General features: G+C 34.4%; 1 protein-coding gene and 1 non-coding gene across 2 annotated transcripts in view; both read left to right on the top strand.

Moving 5' to 3' along the window:
* Positions 1-14,161, top strand: part of PTPRO (protein tyrosine phosphatase, receptor type O) — a 193,385-nt gene that overhangs the window by 108,608 nt on the left and 70,616 nt on the right. Inside the window, exons 2-3 of the mRNA XM_011372953.2 lie at positions 3,513-3,786; positions 13,596-13,754. Coding sequence (XP_011371255.1) covers positions 3,513-3,786; positions 13,596-13,754 — 433 coding nt within the window. The remainder of the gene's footprint in view (positions 1-3,512; positions 3,787-13,595; positions 13,755-14,161) is intronic.
* On the top strand, positions 2,312-2,430 carry LOC111747274. Its single transcript, XR_002783457.1, has one exon. It is a non-coding gene; the product is annotated as a 5S ribosomal RNA (ribosomal RNA).

The following is a 14,161-nucleotide window of genomic DNA, read 5'->3' as shown; positions in this document are numbered from 1 at the left end:
CCCTTTCACTGCCTCAAGCAGCTTACCTCTGGTTCAGGAAAGAGAAATCCCAGTAGTCACAAGGACATGTGGTTCCCAGACCTTGTTCTGATATCAGTTAGCCATGTGACGTTTGCACCGCTGTTCTCTCAAGTGTGAAACGAGGGTGTTGAACCAAAGAAATTTCTATTTTAAAGTTTGTTATGCAAAGGAAATTTTAGTGAAAATATTTTCACTGCAGAGTCAAACAATACTATTACTCAGTTGCAGAAGAAAATTAGGTTTTAAATATTTTTCTATCCACCAAATAAATCAGTGTTGGCCTTCCCTAAGTTTGTCAGATCCATTTCTGTTACTTTTAACCCTTCCTTCTTGCTCTACTTCTCAGCAGGGATTATATGTCTGCAGCACACACCCAGAATGTTTTCTTGAATATAAATTCTAAGGAAAGCTGAAACAGAGAGGACAGAGAAGAAATAGCGTAGATGACATTTCTTTTAGGCTCACTGCCTAGATCTAAGTTGGCCTAATGCCTTCTTCTCATCAGTCGTGCTGACTGAATCCGATTAAGCCTGCCCTGATTTATTTTTGACAACCTGGGAGCACATAGGCCAATGCTTATTTTCATGGCTGATACAATCATTCTCAAAGCTGTTATGAGATTTTGGAAGATAAGACCCTTTCCTTGGAAGATTCATTATCTATGAAGCATCATGACAAGTTGGACATATATTTCTTAAACACAACAAAACTGAATCTATTTATTCTTCTTTTCATTATCACAAAACTTTCAGATATTGTCTGTTAAAACATAGAACAAAAAATTCTTAATTATGAATTCGATGTCTGTAAACTTATTGTTTTCAGAGTTAGTGAATCAGCTTCTATAATCAATAGTAAATAAAGGTCAGATTTCAATGTTATTGAGTATTCAGCCTCATAGCTCCACCAGGACCATTGATAATATGGTCGTGTGCCTCTTATCCACCAGGATACATCCTGAGAAATGTGACATTAGGCAGTTTTGTCATTGTTCAAAAGTCATCATGTAGTGCATGACTGTATAGAATTTGTCACATTTCATGTTTGGTCTCAGAAGTACCGTTGTTTTGCAATCTGGCCAGGAACCTCTTGGGTCTAATCCAAAACCGAACTCCTATATGAGGAGGGCAGGGAAAGATGGAAAAAAGGCAAACCTCTCCAGATTGGTAAGTGGAAGATTTGTAAGCAAGGAGACTTAGTTTCTGAAGCTTGTCTTAGGTGGCACATGATAAGTAGATCTCTGCACAGTCCATGAAAGCTTACAAGTTTATATAGTGGGCCTAATGGGGTTTGATCATGTACACAGGAGGCCATCACTGGGGTTCAGTCACATATGCCATTGAGATGGTCTCAACACCACATTTCTAACTCAAGGCTATAACCTTGGGGCAGCTTCTGGCAATAAAGAAGGTAGGTGGAAAGCACAGTCCACGGACAGAGGAGAGGGTAGACAGCCTCCAATTGTCCAGGTCCAGCTTGCGGGTCAACTGGCAGTCACGTCCTCTCAATGACCTCTCCCAACAAGTACAGAATTAAATATTAGAAATCTCCTCATATGTCTGAGGATGAGGCTATATAGATAAAGGGGTAATTTAAAAGTCAATTCATACTGACTATTCCATATTGCAGAATTTGATTAAGGATTACCCGGTCACAAAGCACCTAGCATATGCCAGGTATTGGTCCTGGAGTTAGAGATGCAGCTAGGAATAAGATACAGTCCCTGCCTTTAGAGGACTTAAGGTCTAATGTGCTTAGAATATCATGAAGACAATTAAGTCTATTAAATATTAACATAGAATTAAAGTTCTATTAATGGCCAGATATTCTTTAGCAGTACTAGGATCTGTAAAAAATAGATTTCTAAAAAAAAAAAAATTAAATACGATGGAACAAATATCAGTATATTTTAGGTCTATACAGTCTTTTTTAGGGTACTGATGTGTATTGTGTGCTTGATTTGGCTGCTGACAAATATGTGAGGTACCAACATCCATAAGTAGATTAATTCTAAGAGAAAAATACCCACCTATAATTAATACAATCAGCAATTCTTTCATTCACTTAATAAACACTTATCAGTTGTATACTGATAAGTGTGTGTCAGACTCAGTGTCAGAAAAATAAGTCAAGAAAGGGAGACCGACATGTGGAAAAATAATGGAGCTCAGTTTTGGTATTCATGTAGATCAGTGGTTAAGAGTCCAAACTAGGTGTGTGACCTTGGGCAAGTGACTTGATCTTTCTGAGTTTCCTCAGCTGCAAACTGAGATTGAAAATAATACCTGTAGTCTACAGCCATGCCACCCTGCACAAGCCCGATCCCGTTTGATCTCGGAAGCTAAGCAGGGTCGGGCCTGGTTAGTACTTGGATGGGAGACCACCTAGGAAGACCAGGTGCAGTAGGTGTAAAGAATAAAAAATAAGGGATTGTAAGCTGACAGGGTTCTTGCAATCTGTGAGGTCAACCGAGAGTTGCCTCGCTTAAAAAAATAATAATAAAATGAAATGAATGAATGAATGAATGAATGAAAGAAAATAATACCTGTCTCATGAGGTCATTTGAATATTAAAAGAGATGATTGTGTTTACAGACTGCTTGGCTTAGTATCTGGACCTTTATAAGTCCTGAACAAGTTTCAGCAGTTTTTCTGTCCTGTTTTCATAGAAGAGGCTCAGAGTCGTGAAATCACTTGCCCAGAAGATAAATTGAAAACAAAGCAGCAAGTGGTACAAAGTATCTGTGTCTTGTTTGAGACCAGAGAGCAGAAGGACTGATTCTACCTGTGGAGTGTGGGGAAAAAATTAGAAATATTTAAGCCAACTACATGAATGCTTTTTCAAATACCATCCATAAACATTTATCTGGAGACTTGGAGTAAAGTTTTCAGTACTCTACCAACTGACTTTCCCATAGATGCTGCAGATCCTCTGTCTGGTCCTTTCTTCAAAGAGTGTCTTAGCTTCTGTTATTAAGAACTAGCTAACCATGAATAAGGAGTGTTAACACAGAGAAATTGACAGGTGAGAAATGTGAGGGGAAATGACTGCCTTGAAACTTTCTTGTAGAATTCTCCTAAGACTACCACAGCCCTTCTCCCTCCAAAGTAACATAAAGTGCTTCTTCAAACCGTAGAGTTTCTCCAGCATAGCTGAAACCAAGGACTTCTCTGCAAGATGAATGCCAAGATTGTTTTCATTCATTCGTTATTTACTCATTTCCATATTTATTTTGTGTTTATTACATGACACAGCTCATAAACTAGAAGCAGCTTTTCAGTGGAGAAGAATTCTCAAAGTAAAGTCCTGAGAAAAACATTAAACATAAGAGTTAATCTCTCTTTCTGTCTTTCCTTGTACACTATGTAACTCTATTTTACAAACTAATGCTTATCACAAACATTAGTTTTAAAAAAATTATCTCAATATAATTTTACTGCCAATAATCTGAATTTGACATTCATTTCCTTTTTTTCTCTTTTCTTAAACAGAATGCTACAACATTCCATGTAACTGTTCAAGATGATAATAACATCGTTGTCTCTTTAGAAGCTTCAGATGTCATGAGTCCATCATCCGTGTATGTTGTGAAGATAACTGGTGAATCAAAAAATTACTTCTTCGAATTTGAACAGTTCAACAGCACTTTGCCTCCTCCTGTTATCTTTAAGGCCAGTTATCACGGCCTTTATTATATAATCACTCTGGTAGTGGTAAATGGACATGTGGTTACCAAGCCATCCAGATCAATCACTGTGTTAACAAGTAAGCATCATGCATAACATTGTCCTCTGTATTTCTTCTTTGGGTGCATTCTCATGAGGCTCTCATTGAAAGAGCATCAGCTCAGAATGGCAAGATCAATCACATTCAAGTCAAGTTATGTTTTACATATTTTGAAGCCCTGTTTTTATGTTGTAGGTACAAAAACTTTTAGTATTAATATGTCCTCTTGATGAGCTGATCTTTTTATCATATGCAATGTCTTTCTTTATCCCAAGTAGTATGCCGCGTGTTTAAGTCTATTTTGTCTGATATTAATATAGACATTTTAGTTTTCTTTTATTAAGTATTGCCACAGTATACTTTTCCATCCTTCTACTTTCAACCTACTTATGTCATTATATGTAAATGGGATTTATGTGGACTGCATAGAGCTGGATCTTGCTTTCTTCCAATCTGAAAATCTCTGTCTTTTAATCGGAGTGTTTAGACTAGTACTATCCGATAAAAATAGAAATGTAAAAATTAATTTTAAGAACATAGTTTATTTAATTCATTGTATTCAAAATATTATTTTAATACATAATCAATATGAAAATGAAATCAACCTTTTTTAGTTTTAAACATTAATTAAATTTAAATAAAATTTAAAATTCAGTTTCTCAGTGACACTAGCCTCATTTTAAGGGCTCAATAGCCATATGTAGCTAGTGGTTACCAATTTTGACAGTGCAAGTTTAGAGCATTTATACTTTATGTAATTATTTATATTGTTGAATTTAATTTAAATCTACCATGTTGCTATGCTGTTATTGTTGGGGCGTTAAGTCAATCTAATCAACAGTTGAACTAGGTTTCAGGTATTAATCACCTTCGGTTCAACACAGATTTCAGTTTTCTCTAGAGGTAGTCTGCCAGCAGTGGCATAGCATGTTTCTCAGAGTTCCAGTTCTATCCTCAGTGGTCGCTTGATCTTAGCCAAAAGGCCAAGAAGTGATAAGTTCTATAGTCAGTGTTCAGCAAACCCTGAACGCCTGCTCCACAGAAGGGCTCCATGATCTTGCTCCTCCTCTAACAATGGACTGCCGTTGCTTCCTACTAGTGCTAAGCTTTTGGCGGAGACAGGGGAGGTTCATGGTTCTCCTGGCCCAGCCTCAGGCTTAGGCAGACCCTGTGGTCAGTCCTAAGTGGGGAATTCTCAGCATTCCTGCCCCTCACTGTACACTGACGGCTAAAGTCTACCTTAAATCTGTGAAAGGGCTTGAGTTGGAGAATTTCCCGCCTCATCCCCAATAATAACAGAACTCTACTGTGCATCAATGCACAATCAATGTCTGAGAGAGTTTCTGTTCCTCTCCCAGGAACAGACATCTTTTACTTCCTATCCCTCAGAAAAGTATCTAGGCCTGAGAACTTGGGGAAAAAGATTTTTCCGCTTCTCCTCAATGCCTTAAGGCTTCTGTTTTATATTCAAGAAAGGTCCAAGGAAATGAGTAAGTTTCTCCCTGATCTCTTAGGGCCACCAATTAACATCGGCATGCCTGTGCTCCAGGGGGTCGTCTCTTGCCCAAGTATTTCTCATGAGCACCTGACAAAGGCCCATGAAAAGAGCTGGAGAGAGAGGGTGGACTCTACTTGTGTCTGGGACTCTCAATCATTCTAAGCCAGCGCTGTCCCTGAACTTGTGGATGATGGAAATGTTCTATATCTAGACTATCCAGTACAGTAGCCACTGTTTAATTCTATTTCATTTTGATTCATTCATTCATTCATTTATTCATTCATTCATTCATAAGTTTCATTTAAGTAGCCACAGGTGGCTAGTAACTAACTTATTGGACACAGCAGTTCTAAATTGTAGTTTAGAAACAAACTCAGCCTTGTGTTCATTAAAATCTTAATTGCTTTCTTCTTTCCTGTTTTAACTATGCCCCCCTCTTCTTGTCATGCTCTCCTTCAGGTAAAACAGTTAGAGTGTCCCTCCTGTCCTCAAAGGGGTTTGTCATTCTTTGGAATTTACTTCATTTGGTTGCCCTATAATCTCGCTTCTCTGATAATCTCAAGAAAAGTTATGAAACTCATAATTCTTTGGCTTTTTCTTCTTGTCGTTGGATGTTGGGGATGGCACTGACTTGCAGCTTCATACATCTTAAGTGGAAGAAGAAATTTGCATTGATTTCTTAAAAGTAAAAATAAAATATAGTTTATTGTCCCTCCTCTTCTATCCCATTTTTAAAGACTCAATTACATCATCTCAGATTTCTAAAGAGATAATAGGTTGAAAATATAAAAACTGAGAATTAATGCCTAAACATTTCTGTGACATTAGACATGAGTAAACATTCGGGGTTCAGTTTTCTCTTCAAAAAAAGAGAATTAAAATACATGATGACTAAGATTACTTTTGAGCTCTAAAGTTACCATTATTTGTCAGTTAATGATGTGATTTTGCCATCTTTATTTTTTTACTGGGAAGCTTCTCTTAAAAGTTTTGGAAACATTTGTAGTACCTACTTACTCATGGAGTTGGCACATTGCTCTTGAGAATAAAAGGGTACATTTGTTGCAGTCATTTATTGTGTGCTGGATCCTTATCTTGATGAAATAAGCAATGACAAAGCAATTGTCCTTGTGGCAGTCCTTTGATGTTTCTCTATAGTTGTTCTGAGTCTGGTACTCTCAGAAAAAGTTAAGAAACATAGCAAAGAATAAATTCAACACAAACAAGTTGTTTGGCCACTTCAAAAGAGTTTTACAACTCTTAGGCTCTGACATCTGATTAATATTTAATCCACTGAGAACCTTTAGTATATTGTGCACACTTTAGAGAGAAGTAGTTTCTCAATAGATAAAATAACACATGAAAACAATTGTTTAGAAATTGGAGAAATATGATTTACACACAACTATCTTCTCTATTAGTAAAATCCTTGAGATAGTGGCTGTAAACATTGCAGAACACACATACAGACACTCTACGAATATAGTATTCTGTAGAAATCCATCTATTATAAATAAAAATATGTCATACATTTCTATCTTATTTATTGTTTACAATCTCTATGCCACGTACTAGGTGCCAGAGAAATAAAGATGAATAAAAATACCCACACTCAAAGGTGGTATACTAAAGTGGAAAAGACAAATAAGTGAGTCATTATAAAAGTATAATAAACGTTATACGAGAGTTGCATAAGAGGGAGTGCCTAGGGAACACCAGGAAGGCACCATAGAAAAGAAAGGATTTGTAAAATTAATGAAAATTTGCCAAATAATGGAAATTGTTACACTTACTATCAAAGGGAATCAGATGTGCAAAGAATGGAGACATGCACAGCATGACACACTTATAAGATAAGATTGCAGGCATTATAGTTCTAGAAAATAACAGTAAACGTGGCTAGAAATGTTGGTAAGAACCTTGAATACTCTACCAAAGGAGTTTAGACCTTAATCTATAAGTGGTAAAGAATGATGTCAGGTCTTATACAAAGAAATGACATAATATGATTTGATTGGGAGAAATTTTCTTCTGGTAACAGAGCTACAAGCCACAGGATCGTGAATCCAGCATTAGAATAAACAAATTATCAAGCAGGTATTTTGAGTAATGATTTAAAGCATAAACGTTAGGGCCAAAGAAATCTAGAAACCATAATGTAGCCTTAGGCAGATTATTACTTTCTCTAAATCTTAGTTTTTTAAATCTATAATCTATTCCAAGGGTTAGAAAACTTTTTCCGTAAAGGCATACATAATAAGTATTTTGTGCCTTGTGGGCCAACCAGTGTATGTTGCAACTATTCATCTCTGCTGTTACAACACAAAAGTAGCCATAGACACAAACAAAGAAGCATTGCTTTGTTCTCATAAAATTTTAAAGACACTAAAATTTGAATTCCACATCATTTTCATGTGTCTCGAAATATTATTCTTCTATTAATTTTTGTCCATGATTTGAAAATGTAAAAGCCATTCTTAGCTCACAAGTCATACAAAACCGAGTTAGCAGGCCAGATTTGGTTTGCAGGTTATAATTTCCTGATTTAATAGAGGGTGCTATAAAAAAAAGTAAATATTTTTGTAAACTAATGTAAAAATATTAAACTCCTTAACAAAGTGTGTAACACCTAGTATAAAATAAATAATTATAAGCAATAAAAAAATTACTCAAAGGTTTGGGAGCAAAGGGGAATCAAAGCAGATTGGGCAAGAAAAAGTCAGTGAGGTGGAAGTGACTGGGTTAAGACTGATTCTGATAAAAGTGAGAGTATTTGGTAGTCTCCAGGCTAAGAACTTTTGAGCAGAAACAAATAAGAAAAGTTAAGGTGAGATTGGAGGCAGGAAGAATAATTTAGAAAACTGTCAAAATATTCCAGAAAAGAAATGATGAAATCTTGAACTAAGATAGTGGGTTTGATGGTAACCACTCCCCTTGGGCCATGGGTGGATATTGCTGCCAGCTCACCTCAGTGGCCTGCTTGCATATAGATGAGGTACCAGGTCCCATTTCAAATCATCATCTAAATACAGGGTGGGAGCTCTGGCCTGGCCCCCAGGATTGGTCCCATTTCCCTATTCCAGCCATCAGATGTGAGGGTCTAAACCCAAGTTCCTCTCCCTCAAGAGGACGGTGTCAGAAGAGACACATTCTTAGATTGATCATATGAAAAGCAGAGGTTACTGATCACCGACCCAATAGCTTCTTAGTTTTAGTCCATCGAAACAGAGTAATCTTAGAAGAAGGAAGCACCTCTTAGCACTAAGCAGTTGTTAACAAGTACAGGGCTACCTCTGCTTTATTTAAGCAATAATTACTTCACATTTGCTTTTGTTTCTTCATCTCCTGTCTGAGGTAGTCATAGCCAGAACTTTTAAAAACTCCCCATTCATAATCTATTATGAATGGTTCAAAGATAATTAAAGAACATAAAATATTCTTCAATTTGAACACCAGTTTTCTCCATAAAATATAAAATATTCTTCAATTTGAACACCAGTTTTCTCCAGAAAATATAAAATATTCTTCAATTTGAACACCAGTTTTCATTATAGGGGACACCTAATGAGGGAAAAAAAATGATCATATTAAATGTCCTTTTAAAATTTTTTATTAAAAGAAGAAAAATGAGAATTTAATGTTAAAATTTCTAGTAAAAATAATACAGCAAATTCCTGCTTTGTCATACACTGTTTTCCCCCGTGACAAAGCAAAAAGAAAACCAGAAGTGCATTGTGAGGTTCAAAAGTATGATAGTTCTCTCTATGAATCAGAAACAAAACAGACACTCAAAGCAAGGAAATGGGTTGAAGTCATGGGGCCTCTGAACTCTGTGTCTGGGCCCCAGTAGAGCAAGAAGGATTGAAATGCTCCACACTAGATAGGGCACAGAGCCAGGCTCTCTGCTTGGAACAAAGATTCTTCCTGTCTATGAAAAAAAGCTTATATGGGAACCTGGAGATGCAAGGAGCACATATTCAATCTTACTGTCAAAGACCAAGCTTAGTTATCCTCAGACTCAGGGAATAAATTTCTTTCTTTTTTCTTTTTTTTTAAATTAAATTTTTGGGGTAACATTGGTTAATACAATTACATAATTTTCAGGTGCACATTATAATTTGACATCTGTATATTCTTCTTTCCAAGCAATAGGAAATGAATTTCTAATAGCCACTGTATCATCTACAATAGCAAAACTCCCAAATAATGTTACATGCTCTGGTTCTAGAATAAGAGTTCTGGTGACCTGAAAAGAGGCAATGGCTAAATTGCCTTAAAACAACAAGAATCAGAGAGAAATGAGATGAGAAAACATAAACCCAGCCTAGCGTCTGTATTTCAAACACACAAAGAAATCTACGCTGAAAAAAAGATAAACATAAAACCCATAACTCTATCATTTTAGGTTATATTTTATATAGCAGTCTAAAAAAATTTGTAGTATGTTATGATATTCAGAGTGATAAATATAGGAATTATATTCATAAAAAAGATCAAGGAATAACAAAATAAATATTGGCAGAAATACAACCAAAACATAGAATACCATAAATAAATTAAATTTTTTAGAAATGAAAAATATAATCATTTAAATTAATTTAATATTTTAATAGGTTAAACTAGGTAAAATTAATTTTATTAAATTTAAAGTTAACTAATTGATCTCAATTTAAAAAATAAAATATTCTGAATGTAAAACAAATAACAACGTTAACTCATTGAAAAACTTGAATAAATGGGTAAATTCTACACTGGTAATTGTTAAACACACTTAGTAAATTTAAAGATAATACAGTGCAATTGCCCCATACTTTAGCGCATTGAGACAATTCCCAAGTCTGGAGGTAGGAGAAGCTCTAAGGAGGTTAAGAGTTCAGGAAAAAGAGAATGGAGGATTTGATGGACACAGGATTTGAAGAGATGATTATGAGAATGTCCAAGACTTGAAGAATGACATGAACCCATAAATTGACAAAGCATTCCGAGTACCTATTAGGGCAATTCAAAAATAAGACGACAATTAGATTTGAGATGGTGAAGCTGCAGATTATCAAGGATAAATAAAAATAAAATATTAGAAGTTAACAAAGGAAAACAGCACAGTATCTACAAAGAAATAACTATTAGACTGACAGATGTTTTCTGTTCCACAGTAATTGGTGCAAGAAGACAATGAAGCAGTATCTTCAAAATACTGAGGAGAAATCTGTCCACTTAGAATTTCATTCCCAGCTGAACTACATCAAGAATAAGGATAAAACAAAGAAATTTTCTAGTATACAAAGCCTAGGATAATTTAACCCCCATACTCTAACTTAAATAAATGCTAAATGACGTGTTTCAACAAGAAGAAAGGTGAACCCAGAAGGAAGGCACAGGATACAATAAAAAAAACAACAATGAGAATGTGGCATATGACAGTTTGCACAACAAATCGGCAGGAGATTATGGAAAAAGAACCCAAGAAAAAGGCAAAAGAATCATTCTGATGAAAAGGAAAGACGAATGATAAATAAATATACGAAAAGATAATCAACCTCCTTTATGAACAGGAAAATAAAGCAGAGACAAAACTTCACACTTCACAGAGCAGCAAAAATTTAAAAGGCTGATAGAAGCAACTGTTTGAAAAGAATATGGAGAAAGAGGATCTATGATACATTACTGATAGATATGACATAAAGTTAGAACACATTTGACAGTATCTCATACAGAAAGAGATGTGCACACCCTACTATCCAGGATTTCGAGTCTAAGGAAACGTGTCCCAAAATGTTTATTGCAGCATTATTTGCAAAAATGAATCATTAAAGACAACCTGTCTAACAAAAGAATAGCAGATAAATTGTTTTTATAGTTGTAAAATGAACGCTAAAACAAAGTTTGCAGGGATAATTGCAACAAAATGAACAAATCTCAAACGAAATGTTAGGTGATAATAGTAAGCTGCAAAATGATATCTATAATATGATACCATTAACATAATATTTTAAAACATGTGAAATAACATTCCATGTGATTGTTGGACACAAACAAATATAAAAGTAAAAACCATACATGGGAAAATAAACACTAAATTCAAAATAATAATTTTCCTCTGGTTGTGGTAGGAAACAAATAGGATCTGGGTAAGTTACATGGGGGAGTTTTAACTATGTTTTCAAAGCTTAATTTTTTGAGAAACAAAAAGATCTAAAAATAAAAAAAAAATTAATAAAGATAAAAATAAATTACATTTTCTAACAACTCCATTTCTTTGTCTAGTTTAGCCTGGTTCCTAAGACAAGAGATGGGAGTATAATTGGGTGGCTGGCAGAAAAAGTAATGAATTAGATCAAGATTTAACCTTGTCATCACTGAAAAGCACACAAGTAATAACAGCTCTTGTTTAGGGCACATCATTAATTTCTAAAAAGAAATAGTAATGAGAGAAATAAATAGATACATAGTAAAATATTTTTAGAGAATGCATTTGAGTTGTATTGAAAACAGTAATTCTTGTGTTGAATAATGCTTCAGTAATGCCTTGGTTTAGACTTTAGAATTTGCAGCTAGCCTGGGTCACTTGTGTTGAAACTGAGGGAGACATATGAAGCAAACATGTGAGTGGGCATTTTAAAAATTCTCTTAGTTTAAAATTTAAGTAGTTCGTAGTAGCAAAACAAATCACAAAATAAAATATCTGTGCTCCGATTCTCATGTATCTCTTGAATTTCAAAGTTTGACTGTGGCTTTGATGTACGGACTTCATGTCTCAGGGCATGAAAGGTTGAGTGGACCTCTAACATCTCTGTTCAGTAGACAGAACCCTGGTGAAGATATAAAACTGGACTGCAGCAATAGAAGAGTTACTGCTCTGTAGCTTTTTTGTTGTTAGCTTTCATTTTGTTTCTTTTAGATCCAGAGTCAATAGCTAGATTAGGAAGAATTCCTGGGTTAGAAATTAGACTGGGTTTAAAGAAAGACCTTCAGTGGTTCAAAACTTCTGTGGGATTAATCAGTGACAAATACTCAGTCTTCAGAGGTTGTTGGATTGTTCGTTTGACACCTAAATGAACTCACTCTGTAACTGTTACCTTTAAGTAGGAAGGCCAAGGATGGAGACAAAAATAAAATAGAAACATTTTAACAGAGAATGTAGTACATAGTCTAGAGAGACATGATAAGAATATATTCTGCAATCTAAAGGCCTCTCCAACTTTTTATAGATGTTGGGTTGTTTTTAAAGAAAATTCCAGGAAAAATCATAGCTTCAATACTTCCTGGATCTCTTCAATCAAAAACAACAACAAAAATAGGTTAAGATCCTGAGGAACAAAATGAAAGATATTTAACTACATACAAAGATAAACTAAGTACCATAAAATTATTTATGGAATGAACTAAGTCAAATTTTGATTTCCTATGTTATTGAAACTGAAATTTTAAAGTATAAAATTTAAATTAAGACATTGCTTTCATTTAGTCTATATATGGTGTCCAAGAATCCTCTCTATTCTAAAATTTTGAATCAAAAAAAATTTTTTCTGCAATACAATAATTGATTCCAAACCAAATTATTTAAAAAGTTTTCTTGAATAAAATAAACATAAGTAAAACTTATCTCATGGTTCATATAAAAGGGTGGAGGAATTCTGTCATTTTACAAGACTTTTGCTGAAGGATGGGGTGTGGGAGAGATACAGACATACATCACAGTTTTTTAAAAAAATGAATATTTAAAAAGTTTTGTGATGAATTAAGAACTTAAGCAAAATAGCAATGAACATTTTTTAAACTTCTGTAGAAAGAATAGTTTGATAAACACAGAACAGAATGGTTTGCAATCTTATACTCAATACAGAAAAATAAGTACTAAGTTCACACAAAGAAATAAATGATCACATAAACATTTTACTCTTGGTCAGAACCAAAATGCATTTTTTGTTACTGGTCTATTATTAATATTAAATTTTATTGGCTTAGGGGGAAAAAAAAATGAACTAGTATCCTAAAGATATAGACTCTGCCACGTACTTGTTAAATTACCTTTGACAAGTAATTTAAAGTCTCTGAGTTATTATTTTTATCTGTTTTGTTTGCTTTTCCTAGATCTCAGGGTTGTTTCAAAAGGCAAATGAAAAAAGGTATATAAAAGTTCTTTGAAAGGCAAAAAACACCATATAAAATTTACTCTATTAGTTACTGCTAAGAATGCTCAACTCATGAGGACTAAGAAATCTAATGCTCAATTATAAAAAAAAATATGTAAAGTTCTGATAGGTGTAATTCTTGGTACTTCCAAGTATGGATAATAACTTTTCTCCCTTTTGCCCCATTTTCTCTTTCTTCATTTACTTTCTTTCTGCAGAACCTCTACCTGTAACCAGTGTTTCAATATATGACTATAAACCTTCTCCTGAAACAGGAGTACTGTTTGAAATTCATTATCCAGAAAAACATAATGTTTTCACAAGAGTAAACATAAGCTATTGGGAAGGTAAAGACTTCCGGACAATGTTATATAAAGGTAAGAAGCAAAAGGAAGATTGAATAAATGATGACTGACTATAACTTATTACATGATTTTTGCCAAATGATCTCCTCTCTTGCTCTAACGAGTACTTATAATTTATTGTTTGACCGTAAATAAACCATTAAAAATAGTTGTTGATTCATGAAAATATTGTTATGAGGAGTCTTATAATATCTAGTTCATTAAAGTCACGTGCCATGCATAAGCAAGAAATATTCAAATTATTGTCACTTATGTGTTATTCTTGCTAAAAGTAACATGTCTGGTGCAGGAAATAAATTCAAACTTTTAGAAGCACTTCACCTAACCCTTTTTTTCTGGGTGTGTTAGAAGGAAATTTTTAGAACTGGGAAGCAAGAGAGATGTATTTCACAAAGTGCTTGGAGTTATTCTCAAATACA

Source organism: Pteropus vampyrus, unplaced genomic scaffold (genome assembly GCF_000151845.1).
Source record: "Pteropus vampyrus isolate Shadow unplaced genomic scaffold, Pvam_2.0 Scaffold216, whole genome shotgun sequence".
NCBI classification, from domain to species: domain Eukaryota; kingdom Metazoa; phylum Chordata; class Mammalia; order Chiroptera; family Pteropodidae; genus Pteropus; species Pteropus vampyrus.
The sequence above is the reverse complement of the archived record's forward strand: the minus strand, read 5'-3'. Positions and strand labels throughout refer to the sequence as shown.